This window comes from Oncorhynchus mykiss, chromosome 13 (genome assembly GCF_013265735.2).
Source record: "Oncorhynchus mykiss isolate Arlee chromosome 13, USDA_OmykA_1.1, whole genome shotgun sequence".
NCBI lineage: Eukaryota > Metazoa > Chordata > Actinopteri > Salmoniformes > Salmonidae > Oncorhynchus > Oncorhynchus mykiss.
The window spans coordinates 73,056,199-73,078,778 of NC_048577.1; the positions used below are offsets into that span (position 1 = coordinate 73,056,199).

Genomic DNA, 22,580 nt, shown 5'->3' on the forward strand with positions numbered 1-22,580 from the left:
GAATGTGTTTATTAAAGATGGTGACTTCTGACAGTAGTTGACAACGTGTTGTTTTCTCTGCAGGTGGGAGACATTAGACAGCTTCATGCAACACGACGTTCAGGAGCTCTGCAGAGTGGTGAGTAGTTGTTCTTAGTGTGTGTGTGTGTGTGTATTCAGGGCTCTGAATTGAATCATGTTCGTTGCACCACACAACATGTAGGAGCACCAGACCAGATCTGAAGGTTTGTTTGTGTTTGTTTGTCTTTAGGTTTTGTATACCGGCTGAAAATACAATATTTTTGGTTATAGAAGAGAGAGTTCACAGCGGTTTAGATGGTACAATTATTCTCTACACTGTACATTGCTTGATTTTGGTCACAAATTGAAATTAAGCGAGCTATTCAAATTTTAACCACCAGGAAATGATGGAGCGATTTCTGCATATTGCACCTTTTTAAATGGATTGAGATACAGCCTATTTTGGGCCTATATGAATTCTAGCTACTTTTGAAGCACAGGTTGAGACCTAGAAACTAATAGGTAACATTGTAAATACATTAGTTTATTATAAAAGTTTTAAAAAAGTTGATGAAAAAATACATGCCATTGCAATTACAAAATAATTTGTGGAAAATGAGACCGTTTCTGCGTTGTGTAAAAGCACCATTTTCCTATTTGAGAAGCGTTCCATTGAAAATGGAACACTGTCTCTTTAAGAAAAAAGTCTGGTTTGAGGATGACATGCAAGATGTCTGTCTTTACTATGATCCTTGATCTCCTGAAGAAGCTTTACCCTTCTGTCTGAGTCCCCAGATGTCTGGATAGACTAAAGTTACCAGGTTATTAACTAGCTAGCCAATGACCTAACATGACTGAACATCGTGTAAACAAATGATTAACGAAGTCGTTTTAGAACGGTCCGTGACGTGGTTTATGAACGTTAAATACGGGTTCCCGGCAACCTGCTATAGGAAGATTAAAATGCTGCTGGTCAGATCTATTGACCTGCTTGGGTTAGAACCAATATGTTTTCACTATAGTAATGGGTCAGATCTATTGACCTGCTTGGGTTAGAACCAAGATGTTTTCACTATAGTAATGGGTCTGATCTATTGACCTGCTTGGGTTAGAACCAAGATGTTTTCACTATAGTAATGGGTCTGATCTATTGACCTGCTTGGGTTAGAACCAAGAGGTTTTCACTATAGTAATGGGTCAGATCTATTGACCTGCTTGGGTTAGAACCAATATGTTTTCACTATAGTAATGGGTCAGATCTATTGACCTGCTTGGGTTAGAACCAAGATGTTTTCACTATAGTAATGGGTCAGATCTATTGACCTGCTTGGGTTAGAACCAAGATGTTTTCACTATAGTAATGGGTCTGATCTATTGACCTGCTTGGGTTAGAACCAAGAGGTTTTCACTATAGTATTGGGTCAGATCTATTGACCTGCTTGGGTTAGAACCAATATGTTTTCAGTGTAGTAATGGGTCAGATCTATTGACCTGGTTGGGTTAGAACCAGGGTTAGAACCAATATGTTTTCACTATAGTAATGGGTCAGATCTATTGACCTGGTTGGGTTAGAACCAAGATGTTTTCACTATAGTAATGGGTCAGATCTATTGACCTGGTTGGGTTAGAACCAAGATGTTTTCACTATAGTAATGGGTCAGATCTATTGACCTGCTTGGGTTAGAACCAAGATGTTTTCACTATAGTAATGGGGTCAGATCTTTTGACCTGGTTGGGTTAGAACCAGGGTTAGAACCAATATGTTTTCACTATAGTAATGGGTCAGATCTATTGACCTGGTTGGGTTAGAACCAAGATGTTTTCACTATAGTAATGGGTCAGATCTATTGACCTGGTTGGGTTAGAACCAAGATGTTTTCACTATAGTAATGGGTCTGATCTATTGACCTGCTTGGGTTAGAATCAAGATGTTTTCACTATAGTAATGGGTCAGATCTATTGACCTGCTTGGGTTAGAACCAAGATGTTTTCACTATAGTAATGGGTCAGATCTATTGACCTGCTTGGGTTAGAACCAATATGTTTTCACTATAGTAATGGGTCAGATCTATTGACCTGCTTGGGTTAGAACCAATATATTTTCACTATATTAATGGGTCAGATCTATTGACCTGCTTGGGTTAGAACCAATATGTTTTCACTATAGTAATGGGTCAGATCTATTGACCTGCTTGGGTTAGAACCAAGATGTTTTCACTATATTAATGGGTCAGATCTATTGACCTGGTTGGGTTAGAACCAATATGTTTTCAGTGTAGTAATGGGTCAGAACTATTGACCTGGTTGTGTTAGAACCAGGGTTAGAACCAAGATGTTTTCACTATGGTAATGGGGTCAGATCTTTTGACCTGGTTGGGTTAGAACCAGGGTTAGAACCAATATGTTTTCACTATAGTAATGGGTCAGATCTATTGACCTGGTTGGGTTAGAACCAAGATGTTTTCACTATAGTAATGGGTCAGATCTATTGACCTGGTTGGGTTAGAACCAAGATGTTTTCACTATAGTAATGGGTCAGATCTATTGACCTGGTTGGGTTAGAACCAAGATGTTTTCACTATAGTAATGGGTCAGATCTATTGACCTGGTTGGGTTAGAACCAAGATGTTTTCACTATAGTAATGGGTCTGATCTATTGACCTGCTTGGGTTAGAATCAAGATGTTTTCACTATAGTAATGGGTCAGATCTATTGACCTGCTTGGGTTAGAACCAAGATGTTTTCACTATAGTAATGGGTCAGATCTATTGACCTGCTTGGGTTAGAACCAATATGTTTTCACTATAGTAATGGGTCAGATCTATTGACCTGCTTGGGTTAGAACCAATATATTTTCACTATATTAATGGGTCAGATCTATTGACCTGCTTGGGTTAGAACCAATATGTTTTCACTATAGTAATGGGTCAGATCTATTGACCTGCTTGGGTTAGAACCAAGATGTTTTCACTATATTAATGGGTCAGATCTATTGACCTGGTTGGGTTAGAACCAATATGTTTTCAGTGTAGTAATGGGTCAGAACTATTGACCTGGTTGTGTTAGAACCAGGGTTAGAACCAAGATGTTTTCACTATGGTAATGGGGTCAGATCTTTTGACCTGGTTGGGTTAGAACCAGGGTTAGAACCAATATGTTTTCACTATAGTAATGGGTCAGATCTATTGACCTGGTTGGGTTAGAACCAAGATGTTTTCACTATAGTAATGGGTCAGATCTATTGACCTGGTTGGGTTAGAACCAAGATGTTTTCACTATAGTAATGGGTCAGATCTATTGACCTGGTTGGGTTAGAACCAAGATGTTTTCACTATAGTAATGGGTCAAATCTATTGACCTGGTTGGGTTAGAACCAAGATGTTTTCACTATAGTAATGGGTCAGATCTATTGACCTGGTTGGGTTAGAACCAGGGTTAGAACCAATATGTTTTCACTATAGTAATGGGTCAGATCTATTGACCTGCTTGGGTTAGAACCAAGATGTTTTCACTATAGTAATGGGTCAGATCTATTGACTTGGTTGGGTTAGAACCAAGATGTTTTCTCTGTAGTAATGGGTCAAATCTATTGACCTGGTTGGGTTAGAACCAAGATGTTTTCACTATAGTAATGGGTCAGATCTATTGACCTGGTTGGGTTAGAACCAAGATGTTTTCAAATCTGTCGTTCTACCCCTGAACAAGGCAGTTAACCCCCCATTCCCCAGTAGGCTGTCCATTGAAAATAAGAATATGTTCTTAACTGACTTGCCAAGTTAAATAAAGGTGTAAAAAAATTAATCGACCAAATCGGTGTCCAAAAATTCCCATTTATGAAAACTTGAAATCGTCCCAAATTAATCGCCCATTCCGATGAATCGGTCGACCTCTATAATAAACATGAAAAGGTCATTGTAAGAAGCGCTCATCATTTCAAATAGGCTACATGTCATATTAAACAGCATATAAACACTCTGAATAGACTACATGTCATATTAAACAGTATATAAACACTCTGAATAGACTACATGTCATATTAAACACTCTGAATAGACTACATGTCATATTAAACACTCTGAATAGACTACATGTCATATTAACACTCTGAATAGACTACATGTCATATTAAACAGTATATAAACACTCTGAATAGACTACATGTCATATTAAACACTCTGAATAGACTACATGTCATATTAAACACTCTGAATAGACTACATGTCATATAAACACTCTGAATAGACTACATGTCATATTAAACACTCTGAATAGACTACATGTCATATTAAACACTCTGAATAGACTACATGTCATATAAACACTCTGAATAGACTACATGTCATATTAAACACTCTGAATAGACTACATGTCATATTAAACACTCTGAATAGACTACATGTCATATTAACACTCTGAATAGACTACATGTCATATTAAACACTCTGAATAGACTACATGTCATATTAAACACTCTGAATAGACTACATGTCATATAAACACTCTGAATAGACTACATGTCATATTAAACACTCTGAATAGACTACATGTCATATTAAACAGTATATAAACACTCTGAATAGACTACATGTCATATTAACACTCTGAATAGACTACATGTCATATTAAACACTCTGAATAGACTACATGTCATATTAACACTCTGAATAGACTACATGTCATATTAAACACTCTGAATAGACTACATGTCATATTAAACACTCTGAATAGACTACATGTCATATTAACACTCTGAATAGACTACATGTCATATTAAACAGTATATAAACACTCTGAATAGACTACATGTCATATTAAACACTCTGAATAGACTACATGTCATATTAAACACTCTGAATAGACTACATGTCATATTAAACACTCTGAATAGACTACATGTCATATTAACACTCTGAATAGACTACATGTCATATTAACACTCTGAATAGACTACATGTCATATTAAACACTCTGAATAGACTACATGTCATATTAAACAGTATATAAACACTCTGAATAGACTACATGTCATATTAAACACTCTGAATAGACTACATGTCATATTAAACACTCTGAATAGACTACATGTCATATAAACACTCTGAATAGACTACATGTCATATTAAACAGCATATAAACACTCTGAATAGACTACATGTCATATTAAACAGTATATAAACACTCTGAATAGACTACATGTCATATTAAACAGTATATAAACACTCTGAATAGACTACATGTCATATTAAACACTCTGAATAGACTACATGTCATATTAAACACTCTGAATAGACTACATGTCATATTAACACTCTGAATAGACTACATGTCATATTAAACAGTATATAAACACTCTGAATAGACTACATGTCATATTAAACACTCTGAATAGACTACATGTCATATTAAACACTCTGAATAGACTACATGTCATATAAACACTCTGAATAGACTACATGTCATATTAAACACTCTGAATAGACTACATGTCATATTAAACAGCATATAAACACTCTGAATAGACTACATGTCATATTAAACAGTATATAAACACTCTGAATAGACTACATGTCATATAAACACTCTGAATAGACTACATGTCATATAAACACTCTGAATAGACTACATGTCATATTAAACAGCATATAAACACTCTGAATAGACTACATGTCATATTAAACAGTATATAAACACTCTGAATAGACTACATGTCATATTAAACACTCTGAATAGACTACATGTCATATTAAACACTCTGAATAGACTACATGTCATATTAACACTCTGAATAGACTACATGTCATATTAAACAGTATATAAACACTCTGAATAGACTACATGTCATATTAAACACTCTGAATAGACTACATGTCATATTAAACACTCTGAATAGACTACATGTCATATAAACACTCTGAATAGACTACATGTCATATTAAACACTCTGAATAGACTACATGTCATATTAAACACTCTGAATAGACTACATGTCATATAAACACTCTGAATAGACTACATGTCATATTAAACACTCTGAATAGACTACATGTCATATTAAACACTCTGAATAGACTACATGTCATATTAACACTCTGAATAGACTACATGTCATATTAAACACTCTGAATAGACTACATGTCATATTAAACACTCTGAATAGACTACATGTCATATAAACACTCTGAATAGACTACATGTCATATTAAACACTCTGAATAGACTACATGTCATATTAAACACTCTGAATAGACTACATGTCATATTAACACTCTGAATAGACTACATGTCATATTAAACACTCTGAATAGACTACATGTCATATTAAACAGTATATAAACACTCTGAATAGACTACATGTCATATTAAACACTCTGAATAGACTACATGTCATATTAAACACTCTGAATAGACTACATGTCATATTAAACACTCTGAATAGACTACATGTCATATTAAACACTCTGAATAGACTACATGTCATATTAAACACTCTGAATAGACTACATGTCATATTAACACTCTGAATAGACTACATGTCATATTAACACTCTGAATAGACTACATGTCATATTAAACACTCTGAATAGACTACATGTCATATTAAACAGTATATAAACACTCTGAATAGACTACATGTCATATTAAACACTCTGAATAGACTACATGTCATATTAAACACTCTGAATAGACTACATGTCATATAAACACTCTGAATAGACTACATGTCATATTAAACAGCATATAAACACTCTGAATAGACTACATGTCATATTAAACACTCTGAATAGACTACATGTCATATTAAACACTCTGAATAGACTACATGTCATATTAAACACTCTGAATAGACTACATGTCATATTAACACTCTGAATAGACTACATGTCATATTAAACACTCTGAATAGACTACATGTCATATTAAACACTCTGAATAGACTACATGTCATATTAAACAGCATATAAACACTCTGAATAGACTACATGTCATATAAACACTCTGAATAGACTACATGTCATATTAAACAGCATATAAACACTCTGAATAGACTACATGTCATATTAAACACTCTGAATAGACTACATGTCATATTAAACACTCTGAATAGACTACATGTCATATTAACACTCTGAATAGACTACATGTCATATTAAACACTCTGAATAGACTACATGTCATATTAACACTCTGAATAGACTACATGTCATATTAAACACTCTGAATAGACTACATGTCATATTAAACACTCTGAATAGACTACATGTCATATTAAACACTCTGAATAGACTACATGTCATATTAAACACTCTGAATAGACTACATGTCATATTAAACACTCTGAATAGACTACATGTCATATTAAACACTCTGAATAGACTACATGTCATATTAAACAGCATGTAAACACTCTGAATAGACTACATGTCATATTAAACAGCATGTAAACACTCTGAATAGACTACATGTCATATTAAACAGCATGTAAACACTCTGAATAGACTACATGTCATATTAACAGCATATAAACACTCTGAATAGACTACATGTCATATTAAACAGCATGTAAACACTCTGAATAGACTACATGTCATATTAACAGCATATAAACACTCTGAATAGACTACATGTCATATTAAACACTCTGAATAGACTACATGTCATATTAAACACTCTGAATAGACTACATGTCATATTAAACAGCATATAAACACTCTGAATAGACTACATGTCATATTAAACACTCTGAATAGACTACATGTCATATTAACAGCATATAAACACTCTGAATAGACTACATGTCATATTAAACAGCATGTAAACACTCTGAATAGACTACATGTCATATTAACAGCATATTAACACTCTGAATAGACTACATGTCATATTAAACACTCTGAATAGACTACATGTCATATTAAACACTCTGAATAGACTACATGTCATATAAACACTCTGAATAGACTACATGTCATATTAACACTCTGAATAGACTACATGTCATATAAACACTCTGAATAGACTACATGTCATATTAAACACTCTGAATAGACTACATGTCATATTAACACTCTGAATAGACTACATGTCATATTAAACACTCTGAATAGACTACATGTCATATTAAACACTCTGAATAGACTACATGTCATATTAAACACTCTGAATAGACTACATGTCATATTAAACACTCTGAATAGACTACATGTCATATTAACACTCTGAATAGACTACATGTCATATTAACACTCTGAATAGACTACATGTCATATTAACACTCTGAATAGACTACATGTCATATTAACACTCTGAATAGACTACATGTCATATTAAACACTCTGAATAGACTACATGTCATATTAAACACTCTGAATAGACTACATGTCATATTAAACAGCATATTAACACTCTGAATAGACTACATGTCATATAAACACTCTGAATAGACTACATGTCATATTAACACTCTGAATAGACTACATGTCATATTAAACACTCTGAATAGACTACATGTCATATTAAACACTCTGAATAGACTACATGTCATATTAACACTCTGAATAGACTACATGTCATATTAAACAGTATATAAACACTCTGAATAGACTACATGTCATATTAAACACTCTGAATAGACTACATGTCATATTAACACTCTGAATAGACTACATGTCATATTAAACACTCTGAATAGACTACATGTCATATTAACACTCTGAATAGACTACATGTCATATTAAACACTCTGAATAGACTACATGTCATATAAACACTCTGAATAGACTACATGTCATATTAAACACTCTGAATAGACTACATGTCATATTAAACAGCATATTAACACTCTGAATAGACTACATGTCATATTAAACACTCTGAATAGACTACATGTCATATTAAACAGCATATTAACACTCTGAATAGACTACATGTCATATTAAACAGCATATTAACACTCTGAATAGACTACATGTCATATTAACACTCTGAATAGACTACATGTCATATTAAACACTCTGAATAGACTACATGTCATATTAAACAGCATATTAACACTCTGAATAGACTACATGTCATATTAAACAGCATATTAACACTCTGAATAGGCTACATGTCATATTAACACTCTGAATAGACTACATGTCATATTAAACAGCATATTAACACTCTGAATAGACTACATGTCATATTAAACAGCATATTAACACTCTGAATAGACTACATGTCATATTAAACAGCATATTAACACTCTGAATAGGCTACATGTCATATTAACACTCTGAATAGACTACATGTCATATTAAACACTCTGAATAGACTACATGTCATATTAAACAGCATGTAAACACTCTGAATAGACTACATGTCATATTAACACTCTGAATAGACTACATGTCATATTAACACTCTGAATAGACTACATGTCATATAAACACTCTGAATAGACTACATGTCATATTAAACACTCTGAATAGACTACATGTCATATTAAACAGCATATTAACACTCTGAATAGACTACATGTCATATTAACACTCTGAATAGACTACATGCCATATTAACACTCTGAATAGACTACATGTCATATTAAACAGCATGTAAACACTCTCAATAGGTTAAGACCCAGACAGGGAGACCAAAAATGAATTATTTAGGCTATATTATTTCAAGGCTGTATTCTACAAAGAAATACATTGTGTAACATTTGGGAGTGGCTGGTAGGGACATCAAGCACTCAGCATTTAAACAGCATTTAGTTGTATTTAATCATTATGGTCTATAAATTACGCATATGGCCTGTGACTTACTTAGAATTCAATACAAATAACATGAACATTTTCTTATCACGCCCAATTTTTCAGTTTTTGATTTGTTAAAGTTTGAAATATCCAATAAATGTCGTTCCACTTCATGATTGTGTCCCACTGGTTGTTGATTCTTCACAAAAAAATACAGTTTTCTATCTTTATGTTTGAAGCCTGAAATGTGGCAAAAGGTCGCAAAGTTCAAGGGGGCCGAATACTTTCGCAAGGCACTGTATGTCCGATTGTACATATAATATAACAAAAATGAAAACGTTTAAGAGGTCGGAGTTTGTTTATAAATACTTAAATGCTATAATTACACAGTTATCTAAGTATACCATCATGCTTTCAGGATGGGTGTCTTTTCAGGACACTACATCACCACACTGCCTCTCTTCTTTAGTTGTGGACACCACATGACTACACTCCCTCTCTTCTTTAGTTGTGGACACTACATCACCACACTGCCTCTCTTCTTTAGTTGTGGACACCACATGACCACACTCCCTCTCTTTAGTAGTGGACACTACATCACCACACTACCTCTCTTCTTTAGTTGTGGACACTACATCATCACACTCCCTCTTCTTTAGTTGTGGACACTACATCATCACACTCCCTCTCTTCTTTAGTTGTGGACACTACATCACCACACTGCCTCTCTTCTTTAGTTGTGGACACCACATGACCACACTCCCTCTCTTTAGTAGTGGACACTACATCACCACACTACCTCTCTTCTTTAGTTGTGGACACTACATCATCACACTCCCTCTCTTCTTTAGTTGTGGACAATACATCACCACACTACATCACCACACTACCTCTCTTGCTCTTGGTCCTCATCTTTATAAGTCACCTTGATTTATCACCTGTGTGTTTCATCAGTTTCTTTATGATAATATTTAGTGAACTACATGACAGCTAAAGCAAGGGGCAATAGTAGTACAGTAGTAGACTACAGATGCATGCTGGGCCGGGCACGTCCTGAGCTAGCGAAGTGAACGTTACTGGAGCCAATTTGGAGCGGGCGAGAAGGCCGACACTCCAGTCTTTGTAACCTCGCTCTGCGCTCCAGTCAAATTGGGCTCCATCTCTGCTCCACTCACATTCACTGTTCCTTCCATAATGTGTGTGTGTTTGTGTGTTCCAGCTCCTGGACAACGTTGAGAACAAAATGAAAGGCACCTGCGTGGAGGGAACCATCCCCAAACTGTTCAGAGGAAAGATGGTGGTACGTTCATGTCCTCTATTCTCTCTCCCTCTCTCCCCGTTGTCTGTCGCGCTGTCCAGTTCTATTTCCAGTGTAACTGTGTTGTCTCTCTCCAGTCCTATATCCAGTGTAACTGTGTTGTCTCTCTCTCTCTCCAGTCCTATATCCAATGTAACTGTGTGTTGTTTCTCTCTCTCCAGTCCTATATCCAGTGTAACTGTGTCTCTCTCCAGTCCTATATCCAGTGTAACTGTGTTGTGTTGTCTCTCCAGTCCTATATCCAGTGTAACTGTGTGTTGTCTCTCTCTCCAGTCCTATATCCAGTGTAACTGTGTGTTGTCTCTCTCTCCAGTCCTATATCCAGTGTAACTGTGTGTTGTCTCTCTCTCTCCAGTCCTATATCCAGTGTAAGCACGTTGACTACCGGTCAGAGCGGATAGAGGATTACTACGACATCCAGCTCAGTATCAAAGGAAAGAAAAACAGTGAGTATCAATCCTCTTTCCTTCTCTGGGGTTATTGGATGTGTGTCATATCGCTCCAGTCTCCGTCCTTATACAGGGGGTTATTGGATGTGTGTCATATCGCTCCAGTCTCCATCCTTATACGGGGGTGGTTTCTGCTTTGAGAATGGGCTTTATGTGGTGGGCGCAGTCGTCCTGTCGGCGCGGCTGGATCTTAGAGACGTTTAGAGGCCCCCGTCTTGGTGGTGTAGACAACTGGTCAAGTTTCTTTTTAATCAATTACATGCAATTCCACAATTTTATATATATATATATATATATATATATCAAAAAGTGTTTTTCCGACAATCTCCTCGCTGTCCATTCATTCAGCTCATGACCACTAGTGAGGCAGCATTGCTCTGGCTACTATAAGCAAAAAAAAACTAGTAACATAATAAACGTAACATTAAAATATATAGAATATCATCAGTGGCTGACTGGCCAATAGAAACTGATAATGGAACATGTGACCTCAGTTTTGCTGATATGCAGACCAAGTACTTGCTCAATGACTTTCCCTGTCTGGGGAAAGATGAAACCAGGCCGGCGGGGTGGGGAGACCGGGCCGGCGGGGTGGGGAGACCGGGCCGGCGGGGTGGGGAGACCGGGCCGGCGGGGGGGGGGGGAGACCGGGCCGGCGGGGGGGGGGGGGGGGGAGACTGTTTGACGGTGTGGTTTTGAGTCACGTAGAGTCTTACATGGGCAAAGGCAGAAATGTGACCTGGACAACTTCTTCATCAATTTCCCTGTCAGACAAGTTGATTACAAATAAGACTAGCCTGCTAGGAACCGTGAACACACAACGGAGACTAGCCTGCTAGGAACAGTGAACACACAAAGAAGACTAGCCTGCTAGGAACCGTGAACACACAACGGAGACTAGCCTGCTAGGAACAGTGAACACACAAAGAAGACTAGCCTGCTAGGAACCGTGAACACACAACGGAGACTAGCCTGCTAGGAACAGTGAACACACAAAGAAGACTAGCCTGCTAGGAACCGTGAACACACAACGGAGACTAGCCTGCTAGGAACAGTGAACACACAAAGAAGACTAGCCTGCTAGGAACCGTGAACACACAACGGAGACTAGCCTGCTAGGAACAGTGAACACACAAAGAAGACTAGCCTGCTAGGAACCGTGAACACACAACGGAGACTAGCCTGCTAGGAACAGTGAACACACAAAGAAGACTAGCCTGCTAGGAACCGTGAACACACAACGGAGACTAGCCTGCTAGGAACAGTGACCAAACAAAGAAGACTAGCCTGCTAGGAATTAGAATTAAACAAAACAGATCCTTGACTCTCTAAACAAATTACTATATATATATATTTGTTTTATTGATATATTTCCATGAATATTATTTAATGCCATTAATAATTTACACTCGTTTATTCACTTTATCGGGCATGTTAGCCACCTTGCAGGTTGATATGTATCTGATGCTGATGCTAAAGGGGATACCTGGCAACGTTCTCTAGCGTGTTCTGATAGGCTGAAAGGCCAGGCTGTTCTAGGGTTCAGGGTTTATCTGAGTTCCACATGCAGAATGTCTTTACTCCCGGTGTCCTTAATGCTGAGTGCTTCAAATCACATTTCTACTGTCTTTTGGTATGACTCGTACGGGGATGGAACTCCCAACCTTTCAATCTCAGGGCAGACACTCTATAACCACAAGGTGTGTGTGTGTGTGTATATGTCTAACTGTTTGTTCTCTCTCTCTAGTCTTTGAGTCCTTTAAGGACTATGTCGCTGTGGAGCAGCTTGACGGAGACAACAAATACGACGCAGGAGAACACGGTCTACAGGTGAGGCCTTATTCAGGCTTTATAAAGGCCTTATGTATGGCTAAGATGCTTTATATGACTACGGATGAGGCCTTATTCAGGCCTTATGTATGGCTAAGATGCTTTATATGACTACGGATGAGGCCTTATTCAGGCCTTATGTATGGTTAAAAGATGCTTTATATGACTACAGGTGAGGCCTTATTCAGGCTTTATAAATGCCTTATGTATGGCTAAGATGCTTTATATGACTACGGATGAGGCCTTATTCAGGCTTTATAAAGGCCATATGTATGGTTAAAAGATGCTTTATATGACTACGGATGAGGCCTTATTCAGGCTTTATAAAGGCCGTATGTATGGTTAAAAGATGCGTTATATGACTACAGGTGAGGCCTTATTCAGGCTTTATTAAGGGTGTGTACAGGATTTATAGATGTTTTTATAAACACTCAGGCTACATAACATATTCATAATGAGGTTATATAGTTGATGATGGGTGTAAGTGTGCTTTATGAGCATGGCCTATAGGTGAGGCTGTAGAACAGCTGGCCAATCATGTTTGGTTCGAGGGCCGCAACGGGATTTCAAAAATTACAAAAATTCTTTTGTTGGTCAAAATCAATTATTTGGACCAGAGAAGGGTCAATTAGTTGAACATCTCTGGGTCCTTTATAATCTACACATACTCTCTGTCTAGATTCAGGCCTGGGGGGTCTCTGGGTCCTATATAATCTACACATACTCTCTGTCTAGATTCAGACCTGGGGGGTCTCTGGTCCTATATAATCTACACATACTCTCTGTCTAGATTCAGACCTGGGGGGTCTCTGGTCCTATATAATCTACACATACTCTCTGTCTAGATTCAGACCTGGGGGTCTAGATTCAGACCTGGGGGGTCTAGATTCAGACCTGGGGGGTCTCTGGGTCCTTTATAATCTACACATACTCTCTGTCTAGATTCAGGCCTGGGGGGTCTCTGGGTCCTATATAATCTACACATACTCTCTGTCTAGATTCAGACCTGGGGGGGTCTAGATTCAGACCTGGGGGGTCTCTGGGTCCTATATAATCTACACATACTCTCTGTCTAGATTCAGACCTGGGGGGTCTCTGGTCCTATATAATCTACACATACTCTCTGTCTAGATTCAGACCTGGGGGGTCTCTGGTCCTATATAATCTACACATACTCTCTGTCTAGATTCAGACCTGGGGGTCTAGATTCAGACCTGGGGGGTCTAGATTCAGACCTGGGGGGTCTCTGGGTCCTTTATAATCTACACATACTCTCTGTCTAGATTCAGGCCTGGGGGGGTCTCTGGGTCCTATATAATCTACACATACTCTCTGTCTAGATTCAGACCTGGGGGGGTCTAGATTCAGACCTGGGGGGTCTCTGGGTCCTATATAATCTACACATACTCTCTGTCTAGATTCAGACCTGGGGGGGTCTAGATTCAGACCTTGGGGGGTCTAGATTCAGACCTGGGGGGTCTCTGGGTCCTTTATAATCTACACATACTCTCTGTCTAGATTCAGACCTGGGGGGTCTAGATTCAGACCTGGGGGGTCTCTGGTCCTGTATAATCTACTGGAGGTAGGACACACGGATGATGAGTCAGTAGACTTACCGGTCATGTGTGTGTTTTCAGGAAGCGGAGAAGGGTGTGAAGTTCCTGACTTTCCCTCCCATACTGCACCTGCAGCTGATGAGGTTCATGTACGACCCTCAGACCGACCAAAACATTAAGATCAACGACAGGTAAACACACACCTACACACACACCTGTCTAAACACGTTGATTCCACAGGTAACGCACACCTACACACACACCTGTCTAAACATGTTGATTCCACAGGTAAACTGACTATACCAAGCGTTAAGAACAACTTCCTGATATTGAGTTGCATCCCCGTTTGCCCTCAGAACAGCCTCAATTCATCAGGGCGTGGCCTCTACAAGGTGTTGAAAGGGTTCCACAGGGATGCTGGCCCCATGTTGACTCTACAAGGTGTTGAAAGCGTTCCACAGGGATGCTGGCCCCATGTTGACTCTACAAGGTGTTGAAAGGGTTCCACAGGGATGCTGGCCCATGTTGACTCTACAAGGTGTTGAAAGCGTTCCACAGGGATGCTGGCCCATGTTGACTCTACAAGGTGTTGAAAGGGTTCCACAGGGATGCTGGCCCATGTTGACTCTACAAGGTGTTGAAAGCGTTCCACAGGGATGCTGGCCCATGTTGACTCTACAAGGTGTTGAAAGAGTTCCACAGGGATGCTGGGCCATGTTGACTCTACAAGGTGTTGAAAGGGTTCCACAGGGATGCTGGTCCATGTTGACTCTACAAGGTGTTGAAAGCGTTCCACAGGGATGCTGGCCCATGTTGACTCTACAAGGTGTTGAAAGCGTTCCACAGGGATGCTGGGCCATGTTGACTCTACAAGGTGTTGAAAGCGTGCCACAGGGATGCTGGCCCATGTCGACTCCAGTGCTTTCCACAGTTGTGTCCAGTTGGCTGGATGTCCTTTGGGTGGTGGACCATTCTTGATACACACAGGAAACTGTTGAGTGTGAAAACCCCAGCAGCGTTGCAGTTCTTGACACAAACCGGTGCGCCTGGCACCTACTACCCTGTTCAAAGGCACTTCCATCTTTAGTCTTGCCCTCTGAATGGCACACATAGACAATCCTTGTATCAAGCCTTAAAAATCCTTCTTTAACCAGATCTCCTCCCCTTCATCTACACTGATTGAAGAGGATTTAACAAAGTGACATCAATAAGGGATCACAGCTTTCACCTGGATTCACCTGGTCAGTCTATGTCATGTATAACACCTGGTCAGTCTGTGTCATGTATAACACCTGGTCAGTCTGTCCTGGAAAGAGCAAGTTTTCCTGATGTTTTGTACACCCAGTGTAGGTCATGGTAACTTAACCCCCCCCAGTGTAGGTCATGGTAACTTAACCCCCCCCAGTGTAGGTCATGGTAACTTAACCCCCCCAGTGTAGGTCATGGTAACTTAACCCCCCCAGTGTAGGTCATGGTAACTTAACCCCCCCAGTGTAGGTCATGGTAACTTAACCCCCCCAGTGTAGGTCATGGTAACTTAACCCCCCCAGTGTAGGTCATGGTAACTTAACCCCCCCAGTGTAGGTCATGGTAACTTAACCCCCCCCCAGTGTAGGTCATGGTAACTTAACCCCCCCCCAGTGTAGGTCATGGTAACTTAACCCCCCCAGTGTAGGTCAAAGCCCCACTGTGGTAACACAGCACATTCCTGTCTGCTTCACCAGGGAGTCTGATGTCCTGAAAGAACTCATATTGAAGCTACAACACAGGAGGAACATGGAGACCATAATACTAATCACAAAAATACCTTTCCTTCCTCTCGTCCCCCCCTCTGTCTCATCCCCCCCTCTGTCCCGTCCCCCCCTCTGTCTCGTCCCCCCCTCTGTCTCGTCCCCCTCTCTGTCTCGTCCCCCTCTCTGTCTCGTCCCCCTCTCTGTGTGTCTGTCTCTCCTCCCCCTCCTCTCCTGTCTCTCCTCCCCCTCCTCTCCTGTCTCTCCTCTCCTGTCTCTCCTCTCCTGTCTCTCCTCCCCCTCCTCTCCTGTCTCTCCTCTCCTGTCTCTCCTCCCCCTCCTCTCCTGTCTCTCCTCCCCCTCCTCTCCTGTCTCTCCTCCCCCTCCTCTCCTGTCTCTCCTCCCCCTCCTCTCTCTGTCTCTCCTCCCCCTCCTCTCTCTGTCTCTCCTCCCCCTCCTCTCCTGTCTCTCCTCTCCTGTCTCTCCTCCTCCTGTCTCTCTCTCTCTCCTCCCCTTCCTCTCTCTGTCTCTCCTCTCCTGTCTCTCCTCTCCTGTCTCTCCTCCCCCTCCTCTCCTGTCTCTCCTCCCCCTCCTCTCCTGTCTCTCCTCCCCCTCCTCTCTCTGTCTCTCCTCCCCCTCCCAGGTTTGAGTTTCCGGAGCAACTTCCCCTGGATGAGTTTCTCCAGAAGACTGACTCTAAGGACCCGGCCAACTACATCCTGCATGCCGTGCTGGTCCACAGTGGAGACAACCACGGAGGACACTATGTTGTCTACCTCAACCCCAAAGGAGACGGAAAAGTCAGCGTCAAGGAGCCCATCGTGAGTCCCCCAACCCACCGATCAGTTAAATGCAGTAGTATATTGGATCATTAATGGGGTGTAAGAACTACTGTTGTTTTGTCAACCGGAAAGGTGTTTTATAATGTTATTAACACAGTAAAGGGGAAATGATGTCATAATATGCAGCCAACACTCTGCTCACGTGTCCTGAGAGATGATGTCATAATATGCAGCCAACACTCTGCTCACGTGTCCTGAGAAATGATGTCATAATATGCAGCCAACACTCTGCTCACGTGTCCTGAGAAATGATGTCATAATATGCAGCCAACACTCTGCTCACGTGTCCTGAGAAATTATGTCATAATATGCAGCCAACACTCTGCTCACGTGTCCTGAGAGATGATGTCATAATATGCAGCCAACACTCTGCTCACGTGTCCTGAGAGATGATGTCATAATATGCAGCCAACGCTCTGCTCACGTGTCCTGAGAGATGATGTCATAATATGCAGCCAACGCTCTGCTCACGTGTCCTGAGAAATGATGTCATAATATGCAGCCAACACTCTGCTCACGTGTCCTGAGAGATGATGTCATAATATGCAGCCAACACTCTGCTCACGTGTCCTGAGAGATGTCATAATATGCAGCCAACACTCTGCTCACGTGTCCTGAGAAATGATGTCATAATATGCAGCCAACACTCTGCTCACGTGTCCTGAGAGATGATGTCATAATATGCAGCCAACACTCTGCTCACGTGTCCTGAGAAATGATGTCATAATATGCAGCCAACACTCTGCTCATGTGTCCTGAGAGATGATGTCATAATATGCAGCCAACACTCTGCTCACGTGTCCTGAGAAATTATGTCATAATATGCAGCCAACACTCTGCTCACGTGTCCTGAGAAATGTCATAATATGCAGCCAACACTCTGCTCACGTGTCCTGAGAAATGTCATAATATGCAGCCAACACTCTGCTCACGTGTCCTGAGAAATGTCATAATATGCAGCCAACACTCTGCTCACGTGTCCTGAGAAATGATGTCATAATATGCAGCCAACACTCTGCTCACGTGTCCTGAGAAATGTCATAATATGCAGCCAACACTCTGCTCACGTGTCCTGAGAGATGATGTCATAATATGCAGCCAACACTCTGCTCACGTGTCCTGAGAAATGTCATAATATGCAGCCAACACTCTGCTCACGTGTCCTGAGAGATGATGTCATAATATGCAGCCAACACTCTGCTCACGTGTCCTGAGAAATGATACAATGACGGTACATAAAACTGTTTTCTTAATAAGGTACATCTGCTCTCTCTCTGTCTCTCTCTCTCTCTGTCTCTCTCTCTCTCTCTCTGTCTCTGTCTCTCTCTCTCTGTCTCTCTCTCTCTCTCTCTCTCTCCCTCTCCCCTTCCTCTCCAGTGGTGTAAGTTTGATGATGACGTGGTGTCACGGTGCACCAAGGAAGAAGCCATTGAACACAACTACGGTGGCCATGACGACGACCTGTCAGTACGTCACTGCACCAACGCTTACATGCTGGTGTACATCCGCGAGTCCAAACTCAGTAAGTCACCTTGTGGGGCTTTATAACTCAGTAAGTCACCTTGTGGGGCTTTATAACTCAGTAAGTCACCTTGTGGGGCTTTATAACTCAGTAAGTCACCTTGTGGTGCTTTATAACTCAGTAAGTCACCTTGTGGTGGTTTATAACTCAGTAAGTCACCTTGTGGTGCTTTATAACTCAGTAAGTCACCTTGTGGTGCTTTACGACTCAGTAAGTCACCTTGTGGTGCTTTATAATTCAGTAAGTCACCTTGTGGTGGTTTATAACTCAGTAAGTCACCTTGTGGTGGTTTATAACTCAGTAAGTCACCTTGTGGTGGTTTATAACTCAGTAAGTCACCTTGTGGTGGTTTATAACTCAGTAAGTCACCTTGTGGTGGTTTATAACTCAGTAAGTCACCTTGTGGTGCTTTATAACTCAGTAAGTCACCTTGTGGTGCTTTATAACTCAGTAAGTCACCTTGTGGTGCTTTATAACTCAGTAAGTCACCTTGTGGTGCTTTATAACTCAGTAAGTCACCTTGTGGTGCTTTACGACTCAGTAAGTCACCTTGTGGTGCTGCATTTTTGCTCTATGAAGCCTGATCACTCACTAAGCCAATGCTATGAAGCCTTATACTACCTTTTGTAGCACATGATTAGATAACCCTGTGTTTACCCATCTCCCTCCAGGTGAGGTATTGTTAGGTAACCCTGTGTTCTCCCTCCAGGTGAGGTATTGTTAGGTAACCCTGTGTTCTCCCTCCAGGTGAGGTATTGTTAGGTAACCCTGTGTTCTCCCTCCAGGTGAGGTATTGTTAGGTAACCCTGTTTTTACCCATCTACCCCAGGTGAGGTATTGTTAGGTAACCCTGTGTTCTCCCTCCAGGTGAGGTATTGTTAGGTAACCCTGTGTTTACCCATCTACCCCAGGTGAGGTATTGTTAGGTAACCCTGTGTTCTCCCTCCAGGTGAGGTATTGTTAGGTAACCCTGTTTTTACCCATCTCCCTCCAGGTGAGGTATTGTTAGGTAACCCTGTGTTCTCCCTCCAGGTGAGGTATTGTTAGGTAACCCTGTGTTCTCCCTCCAGGTGAGGTATTGTTAGGTAACCCTGTGTTCTCCCCCCAGGTGAGGTATTGTTAGGTAACCCTGTGTTCTCCCTCCAGGTGAGGTATTGTTAGGTAACCCTGTGTTCTCCCCCCAGGTGAGGTATTGTTAGGTAACCCTGTGTTCTCCCTCCAGGTGAGGTATTGTTAGGTAACCCTGTGTTCTCCCTCCAGGTGAGGTATTGTTAGGTAACCCTGTGTTCTCCCTCCAGGTGAGGTATTGTTAGGTAACCCTGTGTTCTCCCTCCAGGTGAGGTATTGTTAGGTAACCCTGTGTTCTCCCTCCAGGTGAGGTATTGTTAGGTAACCCTGTGTTCTCCCTCCAGGTGAGGTGCTGCTGGCTGTAAACGACGTGGACATCCCCCAGCAGCTGGTGGAGAGGCTTCAGGAGGAGAAGAGGGTTGAGGCTCAGAAGAGGAAGGAGCGGCAGGAGGCCCATCTCTACATGCAGGTCCAGGTAAGGCTTGGAGCCCCCCCCCTCCCCCCAGTCACAGGTCCGGTTAAGGCTTGGAGCCCCCCCCCCCCCAGTCACAGGTCCGGTTAAGGCTTGGAGCCCCCCCCCCCAGTCACAGGTCCGGTTAAGGCTTGGAGCCCCCCCCCAGTCACAGGTCCGGTTAAGGCTTGGAGCCCCCCCCCCCAGTCACAGGTCCGGTTAAGGCTTGGAGCCCCCACCCCCCCCCCCCCCCCCCCACCCCCAGTCACAGGTCCAGATAACAGAACAGCTTTTGGAGAATGTTGGTGTTATGAATCACTTGTCTCCCTCTGTCTCCCCCATCGCCTCCTCCACTCTCCTCGCCCTCTCTCTCTCCTCCTTTCTCTCCTCGCCCTCTCTCTCTTCCTCCCGTCTCTCCTCCACTCTCCTTCTCGCCTTCTCCTCTCCTTCTCCTCTCTCTCTCTCCTCCCAGATTGTGACAGAGGACCAGTTCTGTGGTCACCAGGGTAATGACATGTATGATGAGGAGAAGGTGAAGTACACTGTGTTCAAGGTCCTGAAGAGCTCCACGCTGCAGGAGTTTGTCCAGAATCTCTCCCAGACCATGGTGAGACTCCTGTCTCCTCTCTGTCTCTGCGTTCCTGTCTCCTCTCTGTCTCTCTCTCTGTTCCTGTCTCCTCTCCCCCTCTCCGTTCCTGTCTCCTCTCTCTCTCTCTGTTCCTGTCTTCTCTCTGTTCCTGTCTCCTCTCTGTCTCTGCGTTCTTGTCTTCTCTCTGTCTCTGCGTTCCTGTCTTCTCTCTGTCTCTCTGTTCCTGTCTCCTCTCTCTCTCTCTCTGTTCCTGTCTTCTCTCTCTCTCTGTTCCTGTCTCCTCTCTCTCTCTCTGTTCGTCTCCTCTCTCTCTCTCTGTTCCTGTCTCCTCTCTCTCTCTCTGTTCCTGTCTTCTCTCTGTCTCTCTGTTCCTGTCTCCTCTCTGTCTCTGCGTTCTTGTCTTCTCTCTGTCTCTGCGTTCCTGTCTTCTCTCTGTCTCTCTGTTCCTGTCTCCTCTCTCTCTCTCTCTCTGTTCCTGTCTTCTCTCTCTCTCTCTGTTCCTGTCTCCTCTCTCTCTCTCTGTTCCTGTCTCCTCTCTGTCTCTCCTTTCCTGTCTCCTCTCTGTCTCTGCGTTCCTGTCTCCTCTCTGTCTCTCTGTTCCTGTCTCCTCTCTCTCTCTCTGTTCCTGTCTCCTCTCTCTCTCTCTGTTCCTGTCTTCTCTCTGTCTCTCTGTTCCTGTCTCCTCTCTGTCTCTGCGTTCCTGTCTTCTCTCTGTCTCTGCGTTCCTGTCTTCTCTCTGTCTCTCTGTTCCTGTCTCCTCTCTGTCTCTCTGTTCCTGTCTCCTCTTTCTCTCTCTCTGTTCCTGTCTTCTCTCTCTCTCTCTGTTCCTGTCTTCTCTCTGTCTCTCTCTCTCTCTCTCTCTGTTCCTGTCTCTCCCTGTTCCTGTCTTCTCTCTGTCTCAGTCTCTCTGTGTGTTACTGTCCTCTCCTCCGTTAACCTTTTAACCTGCTGTTCCACTGTTTCTACTTCGACGTCCTCCGGGAGAAGTAGAAAGAACCCTGGAGAGGAACCATGCTAGTGTGTAGGCCCAGTCTGACAGTGTATTGATGTGCTACAGGGATTCCCACAGGACCAGATGAGGCTGTGGCCCATGCAGGCCCGGAGCAACGGCACCAAGAGACCTGCCATGCTGGACTACGAGGCAGACTGCAGCAAGTCTGTGAGTAACACAACCACCAGGTTGTCGTCTCTTGGAAGACAGTAGAGGGACTGGTGTGTGTGTGTGTGTGTGTGTGTGTGTAACCCTGTGTGTGTGTGTGTAACCCTGTGTGTGTGTGTAACCCTGTGTGTGTGTGTGTGTAACCCTGTGTGTGTGTGTGTGTGTAACCCTGTGTGTGTGTGTGTGTGTGTATTCTCCCCAGATGATAGACTTGAGCGACAACGAGAATCCCTGGACTATATTTTTGGAGACGGTGGATCCTGAGATGGCTGCCAGCGGAGCAACGTTACCCAAGTTCGACAAAGACCGTGAGTTCAGACCGTTACCCAATT

The 22,580-nt window shown here is 41.9% G+C and overlaps 1 protein-coding gene across 2 annotated transcripts in view; it reads left to right on the forward strand.

The window, feature by feature from the left end:
• The window catches only part of LOC110539061 (ubiquitin carboxyl-terminal hydrolase 7), a 77,688-nt gene that overhangs the window by 22,127 nt on the left and 32,981 nt on the right, over nucleotides 1–22,580 (forward strand). For both annotated transcript variants that reach the window (XM_036942137.1, XM_036942138.1), the window contains exons 8-18: nucleotides 64–118; nucleotides 10,954–11,034; nucleotides 11,408–11,498; nucleotides 13,249–13,331; nucleotides 14,969–15,078; nucleotides 17,261–17,438; nucleotides 18,837–18,981; nucleotides 20,394–20,524; nucleotides 20,973–21,107; nucleotides 22,147–22,248; nucleotides 22,451–22,556. In XM_036942137.1, the coding sequence (XP_036798032.1) occupies nucleotides 64–118; nucleotides 10,954–11,034; nucleotides 11,408–11,498; nucleotides 13,249–13,331; nucleotides 14,969–15,078; nucleotides 17,261–17,438; nucleotides 18,837–18,981; nucleotides 20,394–20,524; nucleotides 20,973–21,107; nucleotides 22,147–22,248; nucleotides 22,451–22,556 (1,217 nt within the window). The remainder of the gene's footprint in view (nucleotides 1–63; nucleotides 119–10,953; nucleotides 11,035–11,407; nucleotides 11,499–13,248; nucleotides 13,332–14,968; nucleotides 15,079–17,260; nucleotides 17,439–18,836; nucleotides 18,982–20,393; nucleotides 20,525–20,972; nucleotides 21,108–22,146; nucleotides 22,249–22,450; nucleotides 22,557–22,580) is intronic.